At 55.7% G+C, this 18,645-nt stretch overlaps 2 protein-coding genes across 2 annotated transcripts in view; both read left to right on the top strand.

The window, feature by feature from the left end:
- Positions 1-8,457: 8,457 nt before the first annotated feature.
- LOC101881858 (zinc-binding protein A33-like) lies at positions 8,458-14,229 on the top strand. Its single transcript, XM_005147209.3, has 7 exons — positions 8,458-8,559; positions 9,068-9,342; positions 9,965-10,060; positions 11,718-11,951; positions 12,357-12,376; positions 12,837-12,952; positions 13,052-14,229. The coding sequence occupies exons 2-7, from the start codon at positions 9,070-9,072 to the stop codon at positions 13,594-13,596; spliced, it is 1,284 nt and encodes a 427-aa protein (XP_005147266.2). The 5' UTR covers positions 8,458-8,559; positions 9,068-9,069; the 3' UTR covers positions 13,597-14,229.
- Positions 14,230-18,023: 3,794 nt separating this feature from the next.
- FLT4 (fms related receptor tyrosine kinase 4) overlaps positions 18,024-18,645 on the top strand; it is a 54,418-nt gene continuing 53,796 nt past the window's right edge. Inside the window, exon 1 of the mRNA XM_034066974.1 lies at positions 18,024-18,351. Coding sequence (XP_033922865.1) covers positions 18,024-18,351 — 328 coding nt within the window. The remainder of the gene's footprint in view (positions 18,352-18,645) is intronic.

Raw genomic sequence — 18,645 nt, 5'->3', positions numbered from 1 at the left:
TGATGTGTCTTGATTCCCTGTATGTGGAAGAGGTGATAAAAATGCTTCACTTTGGCAAATACACCCCTGGACCAGGGGGCTGCATGCACTACAGGAGGCTGAGTGCTTGGATGTGCAGTAGTAGCAGCCTTGCTAGGACAGCTGAGATGACACTTTTGCCCTGTGGGGTTTATTTCTAAGTTGCCCATGTTCTGCCATCAGGGTCTTGCTCTCCCAGGCTGAACACTCCTGCTTCATAGACGTGTGATGAAGTTACAAATCTCTGGCCAGTCTGGCACTCCTGAGATGATAAACTGCACTCTAAATACAGGGCTCTGGCAATGGGAGCAGGCAGAGCTGGATGGACTGATGGCAGCCCCAGCCTGAACTCTATCTAAGTGTCAAGACTGAAGGTAATGCAAGAACTTGTGAAAAATTCAGAGCATGGCATGTTTTCCATGGAGCTAGTGCTGCCAAAAGGCACCGAGTTTCCAGGAGCTGAGATCTGGTGCTCAGCTCTGCCATAGAGACAACAGGATCATATTTGCTGCTTCACTGCCTTGCTCCATCTTTCCCAGCCCTGTGGGGACCCACATTAGCTGTCAGCAAGCAGCAGAATATTTGCACCATGCTCAATGCTGTGCCAGCAGCAGTGTCAGTGCACATCAGTGCTGCTGGTGGCCTTTCACACCAGGGCAGGAGGGTCCGATCCACTCCTGATACAAACCCAGGGGCTTGGCTGGGAATCCATCTGGCTCTGTGTTCCCTAGAAAACGTGACTCAGAAGCCAGTGTCTGACACTGAGAGATAGGTATGACACTGAGACCCCAGGAGACAGAGCAGCATCCCCAGGGTACACGCAGAGCACGCACAAGCCAAGCTGGAGAGCACAAAGCCTTATAAAGGCAGTGCTCTGAGTTTGTCCTTCTTTCAGCTCTTCAGGCAATGAAAAGGACGGCTCACAACCCTAATTAACTGGAACATGCTAATACCACTGAGCTTCCCTGGCCAGCAAATCTGGCACAAGGCGTGTGGGACACTTTCCAAACAACTGCTACAGGGAGCGTGTGCCTGCAATTTATTATTCGATGAGCAGTGCTTCCTTTCTGCCTTCACTGAAGAGCTCGGATCAGCCATGAGGGAGGTGAGTCTGGAGCCTGTAAATCCACTTCGAAAGTCATTTCATGCTGGAGGGAGAAGAGACTTGTTTCTCCCCAGGCATTAAAAGTATTTAAGATGCCAGGAGAAATAGGGCTTTGCACAGCTTTACCTCTGGGAGCACTCAGGACTTTCAAATGCTGCGGCATGTGATGCTCAGCTTCCCATGGGGAAAACCATGTTCCTTCAGGGTGACATTCACCCTGGGCAGAAGATGGACAGCTTCCCATGACATCCTGATGTGAGGACCGGAGTGCATCATTATTATCAGACTGAAGGGGAGGAGCACAGCCTGCTCTGGTCACTGGAGAAAGGGAAAAGGCAGCAGGGGCCCTGGTGCCATGTCTCCAGATGGGTATTCCCTGTTTTGATAGCTGTCCTGGGCAAGGTGGTGCCCCTGCTTGTTCCCCTGGAAAGAAGGGGAAAGGAGCCTGCTAGCTCCTATTATAGATAAATCACTCTGTGAACTTTGGGGAGCAAAGAGCAGGGCTCTGAAAGAGATCAATTCATCCTCAGGGTAAGATCATCACTCCTGGCGCTTACTGTGCTGTCAGAACCAGGAGCAGAAGATGCAGCCTCCTGAAGGCCATCACCTGCCTTGGCTTCAGCCTGGCTGCATCCCTCAGCAGCCCTGGCCCCAGCGTTGTTTGGAGCAGCTTCAGCACAGGGCTGGGTGGCAGTGAGCTGCCTGAGCAAGCATCGCCACAGCCTCACCAGTGCAGACACTGGGAACCGGTCAGATTTGTGTGGTATTCCTAGAACCTGGGCTCTGTGGCCATCTTTAATGCAAGTAATGAATAGAGCAAACAGCCAGGGGAAAGCAAATTTGGGGGTGTGATGTGATTTCATGGCTGCTATGTTTTCACTGTGGAATATGGATACTAACCAACAAAAGACTTAAGCACCTTGAGCAGCCAAGTGTGCCCAGCCTATTTTTGTAGGGTGAGCTCATGAAGACCTTTGCCACATCCCTGCTGTACAGAGCTGAGCTGAGAAACCTCAAAGAAGCTAAAAACAACCCACATGCTTCAGGCCCTACAGAGGCAGCTCCACACATCTGTGAGTGCTCAGCAGCCTCACCATGAACCAGGAATCTAAGTGCAGGAGAAGAGCATTAAGAGGCATCTGTGCCCAGGGACCAGGTAATGGGCTGTCTGGGGAGCTGAGGCATGACCCAAGATGGGGAAGGCTGAGAGGACAAAGCTGCTTTGGCCAAGCCCTGTGCTGTGTGTGGAATATCAGAGGGGTTTCATGAATAGCTCAGAATAAACAGGCAAACAAGTGGCAGCCAGAAATGTTAATATTTGCACAAATCTCCTGGATTTGGCGCCTGGGTGTGGGGAGGATGCCGGTGGAATGCAAACATGGTGGATTCCTGGCTGCCCCCAGGGGCGGCGTGTGTCAGACAGCTCATGATGGTTTACACAGGAAGTCCTGGGGAGGGAGACTGGGATGAGAAGCCCAGAAGCCGTATGAGTCCAGTCCCCAAGAACTCAGCTGTTTGAGTATCCTTGGAAAAATGAAAGCCATGGTTAAGCAGAATTCATCCTCCTGCGCCTGTTCTAGGACCTGTTTCCTACATGCCATCACCAGGGCCCCCAGCGCCATGCAGCATCCAGGGGCTCAGAAGCACCCCAGCCCCATGGTGCAAACTCCCTCCCTCCATGTAGTAGGAGATGGATTTGTCCACACTGATCCCCAAGCCTTCTCCATGAGCTCCTGGACACGCAAAGGACAAAATGACCCAAGCCTTCAGACAACTAGCCTTACTTGACGTAGGTCCCTTCATGGCATGTTTGGGATGGTTTGAACTTGCTCAACACTGCTCACCATCTCCATCTGGCTCTTCTCTGGACCATGGCTGCCAGTTCACAGGGTACTTGGGGCCAGTTGGATGCCTTCAGAGCACAAGGCTCTGGCTTTAGCAAAGCAGCAGTCTCATTTGGGGCTGGGAAGAAAATATTGCCAAATAGTGGCCTAGCCTTGGGTCACCCTCCTCCTCCAGCTATTTATCCAAAGATATCTTATCTTGAAGCATTGCTTCATTTCCTGCTCACTTTTCTAACCAAAGTCTTTAAACCATGTTCCTGCAGCTGAGGTCATGAGGGATGCATAATATTCATTAACGGTGATGCAGCCGTTACCTTGATTCACCTCATCCTTTCTTCTTTCTCTTTTTTCTTCCCAATTGCTGCTTTCCCTTCCCATTTCTTCCTCTCTCCTGGTCTCAGTGCAGGAGAGAGCTGGCAAGAGCCCACTGAAGCAGCGCTTCCTGGGGTGCAGCCAGGAGTCTGGACCAGCAGCACCACACTTCCTCCTGGTCAGGGTTGCTGTGGGCAGTGGGAAGGGCTGGCTCCAGACTCAGCCCCAGAGGGTCAATTCCTCTGGGGCTTGTCTGGATGAGCACATGGAATAGAACAGATTTAATTCAGCTCAGTGTCTGAGATGTGGAACTAAGGACCACTGACAGGTCCCAGGGTAAGAACAGAGGATAGGACAGATAAGCCTTTTGACTGTGTTTGAAACAAACTCCCACATGTGGGCTGTCAAACCCCAGTAGGCAGCTGAGCTGGGAACTGCCACGTGCTGCTGCTCTTTGTTCCCTTACAGACACACCAAAACCACCACCTCATCCCAGTGTCTGTGGCTGCAGGATCCCTGCCTCCAGGTTTCCACTCTGCAGGGGACAGGCTGTGGGTGCAGAGGGGCACAGACCAGGTAGCACAAGAGTCACTGCTGAGGGGCTGCCCAGCGTCTCCCCATTGGAGCTCCAGCCGCAGTTCACCCCTCTGCCCCCTGCCCTGTCCCACACCCAGGCACTGCTCAAGCTGAGTGTGATTCAGAGGGATCAAAGTCCTCGGTGTGTATTTGTACTCAAACCAAAGTGAACTGGGGAAATCAAAGCCTCTAAAGCCCTCTTGAGCTTTCCTGCCCGCGTTTGGAGAGCTGACACAAGGGACCGATACTGTGGATGAAGTGGGAAGTGCAGTGAGTCCAGCTTCATCCCCCTCCTTCTCTGAAGCCAAGCAGTGCCTTTGACACCCATCTCCAAGAATACATGTTTGGTGCATGGAGTGGAGAACTGCAGAGGGGTTTGGACCCAATCCACGAGCTTTCAGCCAGATCCTTCCCGATCCACATTATCTTTCATCTCCCCAGCGCATAATCAGGCTCTCCAAACACAGTGTTCTCAGGTCCCAGCCCAGAGCTTGGAGCCTCCCGAGAGGAATATGCTAAAAAAAGAAAGAAAAACATTACACTGCCAACTGAAGCGAGTGCTGAAAGGAAGGAGATGCCAGGAGCACTTAAACAAGAATCAGAGACCCAGGGACGCTGGGTTGTGTGTTTTCAATCCACAGATGGGAGGTGTGTTCACTGGGAAGTGACTGCCACTCACTGTTAGCTTCAGACCTTGAGGCTGATGTCCCAGCACGTGAAATGGCCATGATGAGGACATCCCTGCCTGCATTAGCACTTTCTCTTGGGATTGATGGATTAGTGCAGAACATGGTAAAATGGGACCACTCCTCCTTTGGCTCCAAAACCTGCATTTGCATCTCAAACCTACAAAGTTGGAGCTGAGCAGTGTTGCATGAGCAATCAGTCCTGTCGGCAACAAGGAGAGTTATTTGGGAAAATCAAATCAAACTGGGGGTTCAGCCCCCCCTTGGGTGTCCCACAGTACTCAGCTGGTGCAGAGCATTGCTCCCATGAGAGCAGCATCCTGCAGCCCTCAGGGTATCCAGGTTCCAGCTGGGGGTAACAGGGGAGCTCAGCATCACCTGAGCTATACCAAATTCTGCTCTCTAAGGGTGAAACTTCATTTATCTGGCTACAGGAACACACCTCCTCCAAACAACAGACCTGCAGCTGCCCCGGGGTGCATGGAGGTGCAGTCTGGGGGCTATCACCTCCCTCGGTTCTGCAACCAGCCCCTCAGGAAGGGATAAGCTCTCTAAACACAGCACAGATGCTGATTCACGGGGACATCACCCAGCACTTACGGCTAAGGCTGCTGTGGGAACATAACCTTCCACAGCACATTCCAGATCTCCGCTGAAAAGCAATTACTGATGCTTTTACCTCTATGCAGAGCTGCACAAATAATGGACGTTGGTGCTACAAGCTGCAGCAGGTCAGGGAGCAGCACCCTGGCTCACCCCAGGCTGCATGCCCTGAGCTGGGTGTTTTACCTGCCGGTTTGTGCATGTGTCTATGTGTGTCTGTGCATAGTCTGTGATTGATTCCTCATGGAGAAACAGTGGTGAAGCAAGAAGATTAGAGGCTGGACATGGCTGATGAACCCACTTCCCTCTCAAAAGGAGATGATTCAGCTCCCATCCAAACTCCAAGAGTTTAAAGCCAGCATTCTCATGGAATGCTGGCTTGTGGTGGGAGGATGCCATGAAATGCCAGCCCCTCTCCCACTGCACACGTACTACCCATGCTGGGCTGGCAGCAGTCACTGCTCCCAGCAAGCCCAAGCCCATCCACTTTGTGAGATCCAGCTTACCGCACGCACAAAACTCCATAAATGTGGGGAGTGAGGTTTTGCTGTGTTAAATCACAGCTAAACAGAGGCTGTTCAGTCATCCCTGGTTCCCTGTGTGACCCGGGTTCAGCAGTAGCAGTCAGCTACTGCTGGTGCAGTGCTGTGTTTTGACTTTCAGCCTGGGAACAGTGCTGATAACACCAATGTTTTTAGTTACTGCTCAAATGTTTAAAATGACCAAGGACTTTCTGAGTCTCATGCTCTGCTGGGGAGGAGGGGAGGCCGGGAGGAAGCAGAAACAGAACACCTGACCCAAACTAGCCAAAGAGTTATTCCATACCACAGCACATCATGCCCAGGATGTAACTGGGAGTTACCAGGAAGGCTGGCTCACTGCTGGGTTGGTTAGTTATTGGTCGGTGGGTGGTGAGGTGTTGTATTCTCTTCCCTTGTTATTTCCTTAATCATTATTATTATTGGTAGTAGCAGTAGTGGTTTGTGTTATACCTTAGTTACTGGACTGCTCTTATCTCAACCCATGGGAGTTGCATTCTTTTGATTCTCCTCCCGATCCCTCTGGGAGCAGGGGGGAGCAAGAAAGGGGGGAGAGTGAGAGAGCAACTCAGTGATTTATGGCTGACAGGGAATAAACCATGACACTGTGTCATACCCTAGGTCCTGCTGTCACCAGCTAGTGACATTCCCACAGGGACCCCCCTGAGGTGCACAGTGGAGAGGGAAGAAAGGCAGCAATGGGAGCAGGCTCAGCCTGTTGGAGACAATTCCTGCCCAGTGAGTGATTCTTGTCCCCCAGTGTCCAGCTCTCCCCAACAAGGGGTCCAGAGCCCCCAGCATAATTGGATGGGGGCTGGCAGCATATTTGGGCATGGTCTGACCTTGTTGGTGTCCACTTGCTTGACCACCCAGAGGCTTCAAAGCACTTTCACAGTGCTCACATCCTCCCTTCTTGTCCATGGCACTTTCTGGAGCTCAGGACTTTCCTTGGGAGCACCCTTAAACCCCAGGGAAAGCCCTCAGAGCTGCCTAAACCAGGGCTCTGCATTGCAATGGTGAGCAACAAGGAGCTTCAGCTCATCACACCTTTGTGCCCATGGCCAGCATCCCCCAGGACAGATTGCTCCTCATGTAGTCAGTGATGCTCCAAGCCCAAACATCAGCACGGAGCTGTGGCTGAGCATGTGACCCCGAGGGGCTGGTAGAGACAAGGGAGAGGCTGATGCCTGCAAGCAGGGCTGCTGTGGCCACATGCCAATGGGCAAGCACACACAGTGCAGCAGAAAGCCTGGGAAAACCCCTCAGACAAGCAAAAGAAGACAGGTGGAACCCTAATTACATTGCTCTAATGGTGAGAAAACACACAGCAGCAGAAGGAGGAGGAAGGCAGGAGATGGACACGGCCCTGCACATCACCCTGTTGGGGATGCTCAGACGCTAACAGCGGTTAGGAGACAGACAGTCTGTGCAATTCGTGCTTGTTCCCATTATTTCCAGTACTGAAAGCTCTTGTGATTTTTCTCACATGTCCACCACAGTTTGCCACTTCCCACAACATCTCAGAGCCCACCATCAGATGACCACACAAGGATGAAACCCTTCCTCCTTTCCCCTGCTGACAAGCCTGCATCCCTTGTGATTACAGAGCAAAACCTTGTCCCCCAGTGACCCCAGGACTTTGGTCAGAGCTGCTACTTGAAGGTGCTGGGACCTGAAGAGCTGTCCCAGGTCCAAGGAGCTTCTGACCCCTGGAGAAGGAAAGCCAGGGAACAGAGAGGATGGGTTTTCCCTGCTGCCCATTTCTATGCTCTCATTGCTGAATGCAACTGCAGGACAGTGCAATGAGCCCAGTGCAATGCGGTGCAGAGGCAGAGCAGTGCAATGAGAGCAATGCAATGCGGTGCAGAGGTAGGGCAGTGCAATGAGCCCAGTGCAGTGCAGAGGCAGGGCAGTGCAATGAGCCCAATGCAATGCGGTGCAGAGGCAGGACAGTGCAATGAGCCCAGTGCAATGCGGTGCAGAGGCAGGGCAGTGCAATGAGCCCAATGCAATGCAGTGCAGAGGCAGGACAGTGCAATGAGCCCAGTGCAGTGCAGAGGCAGGGCAGTGCAATGAGCCCAGTGCAGTGTAGAGGCAGGACAGTGAAATGAGCCCAGTGCAGTGCAGAGCCAGGGGAGGGCAGTGCAATGAGCCCAGTGCAGTGCAGAGGCAGGACAGTGCAATGAGCCCAGTGCAATGCGGTGCAGAGGCAGGGCAGTGCAATGAGCCCAATGCAATGCAGTGCAGAGGCAGGACAGTGCAATGAGCCCAATGCAATGCGGTGCAGAGGCAGGGCAGTGCATTGAGCCAAATGCGGTGCAGAGGCAGGGCAGTGCAATGAGCCAAATGCGGTGCAGAGGCAGGGCAGTGCAATGAGCCAAATGCAATGCAGAGGCAGGGCAGTGCAATGAGCCCAATGCAGTGCAGAGGCAGGGGAGGGCAGTGCAATGAGCCCAGTGCAGTGCAGAGGCAGGGGAGGGCAGTGCAATGAGCCCAGTGCAATGCGGTGCAGATGCCATGCAGCAGATGCACACAGGGCAGTGCCGTGCAGTGCAGCGCAACACGCGCCCTGCCCCTGGCGGCGTGCGAGGCTGTAGCACCTCTGCCCGGGCCCCGCGAACATGTGACCGCATCACATGCAGAAGCCCCCTCCCACCACCCGCGACTCCCATCCAATGAGCGCAGGGCTGGGCCGTGAGTCCGCACGGCGATTGGTCAGAGCGGACGTCAGTCCATGAGCGAGGCGAGGCTGAGGTTGCCCTTGCGGAGGCTGCGGGCGGCTCGGCTCGGCTCGGCTCGGCTCGGCTCGGCTCGGCTCGGCTCGGCTCGGCTCGGCAGTTGCGCTGGGGATCGAAGCATTGAGGCCCGTGAGCAAGGTGGGTGCCCGGGGGACCGGGGCTGACCATGGGAGCGGGGGGGTGGCGGTTCAAGCCGGGTCTGGCACCCTAAGGCCCGGGCTCCGCACTTCAAGACCGGGGCCCTTGGACGTGCCGCGGACTCTACAGCCCGGGGCCGGTACCGGGCCCCTTCACAGCAGGGCGGTTGCAGCACAGGCACCGCCGCGCTCTGGATTAGGACCAGGGCCAGGTGACCCCTTCTCTGGGCCCTTGTCGGGACACACAGGCCGGCGCTGTGGGGCCCTGGGGGTGGCAATAGGGAACAAAGTTCGGCAAAGGGCCTGCCCCTGTGCCAGGGATTCTCCGGAATTCCCACCGCTTGGAGCTTTCCAGGGCTGGATACACCCAGTGCAGCAGCTGGGCAGATCTGGTGACCAGACCCTGTCCTAGAGCACCCAGCAGTAAGGAGAGGCAAAGTCCTCCCTAGCCCCGGGGGAAGCGGATCTGGGAGTGGTGCAAACTGACGGCAGGACCCGTGTGCCAGCAGGGATGGCCGGCAGGAGCCAGGACCGGAGCCTGCGGGAGGAGCTGACATGTGCCATCTGCTGCGAGCTCTTCAGCGAGCCCGTCATGCTGGACTGCATGCACCACTTCTGCAAGACCTGCATCCAGTGCTACTGGGCGAGAGGCACCCGCGTCCCCTCCTGCCCCCAGTGCCGCCGCGAGTTCCCCAGCCGCACTTTCCGCACCCACTACCTGCTGTCGGGGCTGGTGGAGAAGGTGCGGCGCTGCGGCTCTGTGGAGCATCAGCACAGGATGCGGGTGAGTAGCATCTGCCCAGCTAGGGGAGAAGAGGCAGGTACCACATGAGCCCTGTGTGGCCACCATAAGCCTCTTACTTCCTCCTCCTGCAGCCAGTTCCCCAGCAAGGGAGCCCCATGCCTGCCTCGCCTGCCCTGAGTGCACTGACATCTGTGTCTCTTTCTGATTCCTTCCCCCTCCTTGTTTCCTTCCAGCTCTCTGTCCTCTGGATGCTTCTTCTCTTGCATTTGTTCCCTCACTGCTGTTCCTGACTTCCATCGCAGCCTCGTTTCTCACGTAGGGACCACGCAGCTGGGGGTGAGGGCTGCGTGCGCTGCTTGAGCAGTCAGTTCCTGCACAGGTCAGTTCACAGAGCACAGAGTTTAAACTTCAGCAAACAGATATCCCAGGCTGGAGTTCCTAGGCTGGGGTGATAATAAGTAATGTTATTTATTAAAAATAAATCTGTTTCGTTGTATGCACACATACATAGTTTTCAAGCCTGGGCATCAAGTGCTTTCTTCTCCTTGCTGTCTTTATAATTGCAGCCTCCCTCTAATGCTGGCCTCAGAACTTGGAATTGCTCCTGAATCACAGCACAGTAGTGAATGGTCTCCTCACCTTCTTTAACTTGTTCCTGCAGAAGCACCTGGAAAATGCTTTGCAAGCTCGTCAGAAGGAGATGGAAAACTTCTTGCAGAGGAAACGTGTGACACAGGAAGATATCTGTGGCCTGATGGTAATGCCCTGTGATAGCTGCTTTTTGTACAGCCCCTGGGTTAACGTTCATAGAGGATCTGTGTATCACTTCAGATGGGATTTTGTGCACTTTCCTGTAAAAATCTAGATGGATAACTTCTGAAGGGATCTGAACAAGCTCCCCTGCATGTAGGCCAAAGCCCATCACTACTGAATGTTCAGTGGAGGCTTTGGGGAGCAGCATTAAGCAGAGCCTGGACAGGGCGAGTGGTGGAAGCTGTCAGCTGGCCAGTCTCGTCTGGCCTTGCAATGCTGCCGCTTTGGAAGAGGGTTAGTTCTTGGAAGCTCTAAAATCCTCTCGTGTGTCTGAAGGGGTGGCAGCAAAGCCAAAGGAGCTGGGTCAGTGACAATGCGGGCACTGCAAAGAGCAGTGGCCTTGTTAAAAGGACTGTTTGGATTCACTGCAAAGCTCTGAGATGATGTGAGGAGCCTGAGTGCTCTCTATGTGCTTGAGTAGCACCTACTTGTCACTGATCAATGAAGCAAGGACAGCTACAGGCTGTCTGCACTTCCTTCTTGAGTGACATTAAAGTATTAAAAGCCAAGGAAGCAGAGTTTAAGAAAACATGAAGTAACTCAGAGGTGAGATAAAACTGATGGGAGACTGTTCTCTACCTGGAGTCACTGATTCCTCTGCCTGCACTGTTTCATTACTTTTATTCCACTGCCAGATTTGGAGTAGACCTTTGACATTAGTGAAGTATTAGCAAACAAGCACGTATGGCTGATGTCCAGTTGCAGTGGAAGAGCTGACTAGGAGATGTATCAAGAGTACAGGAGCAAATTGCTGACCTGAGCAGGGAGGCCATGCACGTCCTCTGCGGTTCTGGCATGTCAGCACAAGCACCTGCTGGAGTAGAGGGAGGCTGGGGTGTTGTGTGGGCTGGTGGAGCTTCAGATATAGTCTGGGGAAGATGGGTTTCCTGCTGCTAGAAAGGGATTTGCATTTCAGGAAGCACTCCCTGAGAAATTAATAAGGGCTAAGGTTGCACTTAGAGCTTAAAAGCTTGAAGATTTGGAAAATAGAAAGTCATTGGCTGTCTCTTGTACACAGGCAGAGCAAGCACAAGGCTGGCTGGCTGACCAAACAACTGGAAAAAAGTGACCTCTGAAAGAGCTGAGTGGGATTTATCAGCCTTATCCACAGAGATTAGTTGGTGCAGCTCCCCCACCTCCGTGCAAACAGCAGACCTGGGAGGTGGAGGCAGCAGAGGAAAAGAACAAGTTACCGGTGTCAGTCAGCTCTGCCTGGGGCTGGTGTGATGTGAAATAAATCCTAACCAACCTGAACAGTTGAGTCTGCAGCTCCAGGAATGCAAAAGAACTCCAGTCTTACCCACAAGCCTGGTGTTGTGGGAGAGGACTGTGAGTGCCTACTGTGGCTGTGTGCAAGGATTTCTAGTTAAGGTGACCAAGCCGTTGGTGGAGTTTGAGTTTTTGTTTTGGTTGGTTGTTTTTGGCTTGGTTTGTTTCTTCCCCTTGGCTCTGCAACCTCGTGTGCTGTTCTCCATCCAGAAAGTTGTGGGTATGTCTGAGACTGTAATTCCAGGATTCTATAAGCAGAGTAATACCTGAGCCATCCTGTGCACCTCCTTGTGTGTTTTAGCTGCCAGATTCATCTGCCTTTTCGTTCTCAGAAGGTGTCTGGGGAGCTGAACTTCAACATCCGGGCAGAGTTTGCCTGCCTTCATCAGATCCTAGAGGAAGAGGAGAGAGCTGTGCTGGCAGAGCTGGCCCAGAAGGAAGCGCAGTCACTGGCCCAGCTGCAGAGGTACATGCACGGACTGGAGGAGGGGATATCAGTGCTGCAGAGGGACATCGAGCGCATAGAGCATACCCTCTGCAAGATGGAAGAAGTGTCGTTGCTGGAGGTGAGTGTCCTTGGCTGCCACTGGCAGGAGGATGAGGGATGCTCCAGCACCTGACTGTGGGGTTGTGAGAGTCCTAAATGACAGAAATAGGCTGTACCTGGAAGGTGATCTCGCTGGCTTCCCTCCAGATTATTTGCCCAATCTCTTGGAGTCCAAAGGCTTCAGCCACAGGGGATATAGTGGTCTCAGGTGCGGTGGGTCTCAGGAACCTTATTCCTTCTCTGTCACCCATGTGAAATTACCTTGGCCCTGGTGCCCAGGCAGTTTTCCCCAGGATGAGGGTCCTAATAGGTTGGTTTCCTCTCTCTGTGCTGTGTGAAAGCCCAAGGCAGGACAAGGAGCTTATTTGTGCAGCTGTATGAATTACAGACAGTGACTGTTAATTCTCTCTGCTTCTCACTGCAGGTGGAGAGCCTGGATATCAGGTACATGTCTGGTGTGAAAGAAGCTGATTCCCTTTTCACGAGCTTATCTCTGTCCCTGGCTGGGACCACAGGGGGGATGGATCTTATCTCAAGCGTTTAAAGCATCACAGATTCCTCAGTGAGCTGCTGGCGCTGTGTGAGCTGGGGACTGATCCCCAGCATGTGTTGAATGTTCTCGGAGAGCATGTGTGTCAGGATGGCTGACTGTGCTGGTTTGGAATGGGTGCAAGAGCAATGCATGCTGCAGACAGGAGCAAGGCTCTGCCACAGTCTTCGGGTGCTTCAGCTTCTCCCTGCCCTTTCTTACCTTCTTAAAGCTCACGGTGGCTGCAGAACTTACCCTGAGGCTCCGGTTTGTCTGAGGCTGTGAGTAGTTGAGGGCTAGAACTGCCACAGGGAAGCATGTCCCTGCTCCCTCCCTTCCTGGACAGAGGTTTGACTGCTGCTCTCTCTTCCCTAGGCCTTCAGTGCGTGTTGAGACCCAGCCTGCTTTTGACCTGGAGCACTACAAGGACAGCCACAGCGGTCCCTTGCAGTACATCTTCTGGAGACAGATGCTGCGCTCCATCTGTCCTGGTGAGTGGATCGGTGTGAGGGATGGATGAGCTGGATGGTGGGGATGCTCTGTAGAGGGAATATGCAGCTGGTAAAATGCCATGCTGGCTGTCTCCACAGCTCCTGCCCCCCTCACCTTCGACCCTGAGTCAGCCCACCCCAACCTGGTCTTCTCTAGAGACCTGACAGCAGTGACAGAGAGGAGTAAAGCCCAGCCTGTGCCCATCAACCCCCGGCGCTTCCGCCAGTGTGTCAACGTCCTGAGCTCCCAGACCTTTGACAGTGGCCGGCACTACTGGGAGGTCTGGGTGGGCAGCAAAACCAAGTGGGACCTGGGGGTGGCCGCTGAGGCCGTGGACAGGGCAGCAAAGGTCAAGCTGTGTCCGGAGAATGGCTACTGGACACTGCGCCTGCGGAACAGGACCGAGTACTGGGCCACCACCACTCCCTGGGTGCGCCTGACTCCCCGCCGACCCCCCCGCAAAGTGGGGGTCTTCCTGGACTGTCGGGAGGGCACCGTCACCTTCTTCGATGCTGGGGACATGTCCCACCTCTTCACCTTCCACCAGGTCTCTGCAGACAGATACTGCCCCTTCTTCAGCACCTGCTTCAGCGATGGGACAGACAACATGGAGCCCATGCGCCTCTGCCACCTGGCCCTGTGAGGAACAGGGAGGAGCTTTGGGGACACCAGCCTGGCTCCTTGTTCTGCTGGCTGGATGCTCCCCGGGGCAGGAGGCTGGTCTGCACACATGTGGGTGTTGGAGGAGCTGTTTTGGTTTCAGTTTTGGAGGAAGAAGAGGGATGAGTTTTTCCCAGCTCCTGTCTGCCCTCTCTTCTTTGTGCCATGGGCTGTGGGTGCTGCACTGGTACCCCTTGAAGGACAGCCTTCCATGCCTGAGCATTGCACAGTAACCACAGGCACAGGCTGCTTGCACCTTCTCTTGCTCCATGCCTCCCGCGTGTAAACCCTGTGAAGGAGGTCAGCGGTCCTGGAACACCGTCAAGTGCTGTTGGACACTGAACTCTTGGATCCCAGCCATTGGCTTCTTCTGCTCAAAGGGCTTCATGCGGAAGGGCTGCAGGCCGGCGGCAGAGGGAGCTCAGTGCACGGTGTGGAGACCCACTGCTGCCTGGGACTGATGCTGCCTCACCTCCACTTCCCTCTCTCCCCTTCACTCCCCCCTCCTCCCTTCCCTTCCGTCCTTCTGTTCTTCTTCCCTTCATTCCCCTCTCCCTTCCATTCCTCTCCCTTTCACTCCCCCCCACTCGGTCACTATTAAAGCTCATTAAAAAGATCCCTGTGTCTTGGGACTAGCATACTGGGGGGGATCTACTGCACTGGGCTGTACAGCCTGGGGGTGCAGAGCATCTCCTTGGCCCTGGCTCCATCCACCTGCAGCACTAGCTGAGTGGATTTGGCTGCTGCAGTTAGTGCCTGGGGGGTGCTGGTAATGGCTGCACCTTGCTTATGAGTCTGGAGTTGACTTGAGGTGCTGGGTTGGGCCTGAGCTTTGCTGGTGGGAGTGAGGATGGAGTGCTTGAATCATGTTTATCTCACTCAAGTCCATTCCAGGGTCAAGACAGAGGCTGGAGCTACCCCAGCCCTATGCAACCGCTGGTGCTGGCTGGAGCCTTCAACTGCCTCCTCTGCAGAGGCTCCACTTTCTGTGCTGTGGGAAGGGCCCTTTTCAAAGCAAGTCCTTCATGTGTCCGCAGTGGGGATGGGGCAGGGGCTCTATCTTCCCATTGTACCACAAGGGGCATTTCCCCACCCTGTGTGGCACCACTGCAGTGTGCCAGGGCTGGGCTCTGCTGTAGTTCTGGGGTTGTCTGATGTCTGTCCTGGGGCAGGAGGTGACTGCACTCAGCCAGAGGGCAGGATGACCCAAGCAAGATGCAGGCAGATGTGCCCTCTTGTGCCCAGGGTTCTGCAGCGTGGGTTGGAGGGGGGTGCAGAGGGGACCCCGTTACTGGGAAGCTGCTGCTCTGGGCAGCCCTGCTTGGGGGTTGGATGTGGAAGGGTTGTCAGGGGTTTCTGCTCCTGTGCCGAACCTCTGAGCTGCACTCAACCTTCTTTCCCAGCTCCTGCATCATCATCTCTCTGTCCCCAGGCTCAGATGAAATAAGAGTGAAGAAAGAGCTGCTGGCTTGGAAATGCTGCTGTGAGCGGGGCTGTCATCCCAGCAAGGGCTGGGAGCCTCTGTGGGAAGGTGAGGCTGGTTTGATCTCAGCTGGGAGCTGAAACCCATCGCGACTGACCTGAGCCCACAAGCAGGGGAATCTGGGCTGGGATCAGGTGGGATCTGCAGCAGGTGCAGGAGTGGATCCGCAGGCACGGGCAGACAATGAGCACACCAGGCTCCCTCTGCTGTGTGCTGCGTGGGCCGGTGTAGTGGCACGGGCTGCGAGCTGCTCCCTGCAGCGTGTGCCAGTGCCATCGCTGCCACCTCCTACACCTTCCCCTTGCCAAAGCAGAGCTGGAGAGCAGCGAAACCTGCTTGTCCCACATCCCTGGGCTGAGCAGGCTCTCGGAGAAGCACATCCTTCCTCCTCCTCCTCCTGCCGGGCTGCGTGTGGTGGCTGTGGCGTGCTGCTCCAAGGCAGAGCTGCATTTCATCCTTGCCTGGCCCTGCAGGCAGGTGTCTGGGGCAGGCAGAGCCCCTCCGCTGTGCAGCACGTACAGCAGCTCCTGTGTGCAGGGAGAGCACTGCTCTGAGGTGCCGTCCGTGCGATTTAGCCTGGTGAGGAAATGCTGCCTGCTGTTAAACGCTGTCTGAAGAGTGCATTTCACTGATAAACCACAGCACCGTGGAGCAGAAGCTCTAGGCGTGGTGTGGATGCAGTGACCGGCTGAGCCTGGCTCTGGGTTCAGGCAGGAGGGGATGGGGCAGTGGGCACCATAGAGGCGAAGCTCCCCTTTCTCCTCCAGCATCCGGACTCTGCACATCCCAAGCTGGCTCTTGCCGATTTCCCCCAGGACCAGGCTGTCTTCTCGTCGCAGGTCATCTTGTCCCTGGGTGTCCTCAGAGCCACCCCAGTCTGCTTTTCCCATTGCTGTCCCTGGGGCTGGGCAGCGTCCAGCTCCCTGCTCTCTGCGTCTTTATCCTGTGCTTTGGGGAAGCCTCTGCTTCCTCGGGTCCTCCCCACGTGCTGGAAGGGGCTCAAGGTTTTAAAATAGGATCCTTTTGTTTCCCAGGGCGGCAACAATGGAAAGGTCCCACCGGTCCCACAGTCACCCTGTGTTTGTGATGGAAAATTCCCCGTCGTCACGGGGCGAGCCCTCCCCGCTGTCCTGCCGTTAGATGGCAGCATGGACGGGCTGGTGCTGCCCACCACCGCCTGCGCGGTGCGACATTTGCGCTGCAACGGACGCAGGATGCCAAAATCGCTTGATTTGGGGTCTGCCAGAGGATCCCCCTCCACCCAAACCCAGGGCAGAGCCTCCACTGTTCTCACTCTCGGCTTTTCCAGGCACTCATCTGAATGCTTTGTCCAGCATCTCAGCAGTGTGATGTGATCCATCCCTTCATCACTGCCCACACCTCACCACCTCGCTGCTCACTTCTCAGGTGCACGATGCCCCCTGACGCTCACAGTGGTCCTCAGCATGGGTATGCTGCAGTGACAGGGAGTTCCATGCATCCATCTCTGAGCACAGTCCCCAGCACTGGGAAGGGGTCTGAATCCAAAGTCTCAGCTCATCACCCTGCAGTGATGGGCAGTGCTGCCCCTTTGTGCGGTCCCTCTGTGCAGTCCCCAGTTTATCCCTGTCATCATAGCGAGTTTAAAAATCTCTCCAGAAACTTGCAGGGGTTTGGGCACTCACCTGGGATCGGGGGAACACCGTTTCTTCCTGGTGCTTTCCTCCTCCTTTGGGATCAAGGAGGGAAACTCTCCAAGATGAGCGTGCTGAAGAGCGATGCAGTCGGTGCTCTCAGGGTTAAAGACTCAATAACAGGGCTGGGGGGAGTCAGGTAAAACAAACTCTGTGGCTTGGAGCCCTTCCGAGAGCTCTGGGAGATGAATGGGGTGATTTCTTCCTTGGCTTTGGCAAGGAGAGCAGAGCACATGAGCAGTTTTCATGCCTTTCAAAGCCATGAGCGCATGGTTCTCATTCAGGCTCTTTCTTACCTGTCTGCGAGCCTGTAGAATTAACAACCCTCCAAGGTGCAGCATGGGGCAGTGTTAATCCATCCACTAAGCACTCGTTGGGTGCACAGGCAGCTGGACAGGGCTGTGCCCCCCTGTGCCACCACATTCCCAAAGCTCTGCCATCACAGCACATTCACAGCGAGTTCACACCGAGACAGAGTCACTGTCATTCGTGGAGCTGCCCCATTCTGCTGCCAACGCCATGGGGGGCAATGCAGCTGCCCCATGCTGCTGGCAGTCCACATTGATAGACAGCATGAGTGGAGCTTGTGGTGCACCCCAAAGGAGTAGGGGGGCAAGTGTGTGCACACAGGGCACCTTTGTGTGCACCTAGGGGTGCAGGACGAGTGCAGGAGGGGGTGTGTGGGTATAGGCATGAGCTGTGGGCTTTGGGGTGCATGCAGGCACAAAGGTGTGCGTGCAAGTAGATGAGATTGTGTTCACATGAGGGGTGTGCACAGTAGTGTGAGAGGGTGCTTGTGTGCGTTCCCTCTGGGATGAGGGGCTGGGGCGTGCACACAGATGCACACAAGAAAGACACAGAGGTATAAGTGGGATGTACAGGGGCGCATACAGGCATGCAAGGCATATGGTGGCATGAATATACATACAGGTATTGGGGGGCTCATGTGTACATGGGGCAAAGGCGATGCACAGCCATGCACACAGGTTCAGGACATGCTTGTACCCAGCAGTAGGGGAATTATGCTCACCCATGCACCCAGCAACAGGGGATGAATGGATGCTCACCCATTCACCCAGAGTAGGGGATGGATGAATGGATGCTCACCCATGCACCCAGAGCAGGGGATGGATGGATAGATGCTCACCCATGCACTCTATCCGAGGGGATGGATGGATGCTCACCCATGCACCCTATCCCAGGGGATGGATGGATGCTCACCCATGCCCACAGGTGCAGGCTGCCCGCACCCCGATGTGTGGGGCTGCAGACACCACCGGTGTCGGTGCCCGGTACCGCAGGTGCGCCCCCCCCGCGCCCCCGCCCTCCCGCCCCGCCCCGTCCCGCCCCTGCCCGCCCGGCGCCCCGCGGGCTCGGTGGAGGGCGGCGGGCGGCCCGGGCGGGCGGAGGAAAAGGAAACGGCCCCGGTGCTCCCCGCCCGCCGCAGCTGGGGCGCGGCGGGAGCAGAGCTCGGGCGCGGGGCGCTCCGCACCGCTCCGCACGGACCTGCCCGCGGCCCCGGAGATGACGAGAGTGTGCTCGCTGCCCCTCTGGCTCTGGCTCGGCATTGTCTCGGAGGCAGGTGAGCTCCGCGGGGCTCTGCCCCGACCGCACCGGGGCTGCCCTCCCGGCCGCCCGCCCCGCACCTGCGGGCGCGCTGCGAGGGACGGGACCCGGCGCTGCCGGTCGCGGCTCCCGCATCCCGCACGGGGATGTGCCCGCATCCAGCGCTGCGTGTCCCGGCGTCTCCAAGCCCCGACGGGGACCGGCGCCGCCCTCCTCGGGGTCCCCCAGCCCCGGTGGAGAAGCGCGGCGGTGCCCGCCCGGCTGTCCCCGACGGCTGTGACCGCGTCCCCGCAGAGAGAGGACGGGATGG

The sequence above is a fragment of the Melopsittacus undulatus genome, chromosome 10 (assembly GCF_012275295.1).
Source record: "Melopsittacus undulatus isolate bMelUnd1 chromosome 10, bMelUnd1.mat.Z, whole genome shotgun sequence".
Taxonomy (NCBI): Eukaryota; Metazoa; Chordata; class Aves; order Psittaciformes; family Psittaculidae; genus Melopsittacus; species Melopsittacus undulatus.
Note: the sequence above shows the minus strand (reverse complement) of the source record. Positions and strands in the feature narration are given on the sequence as shown.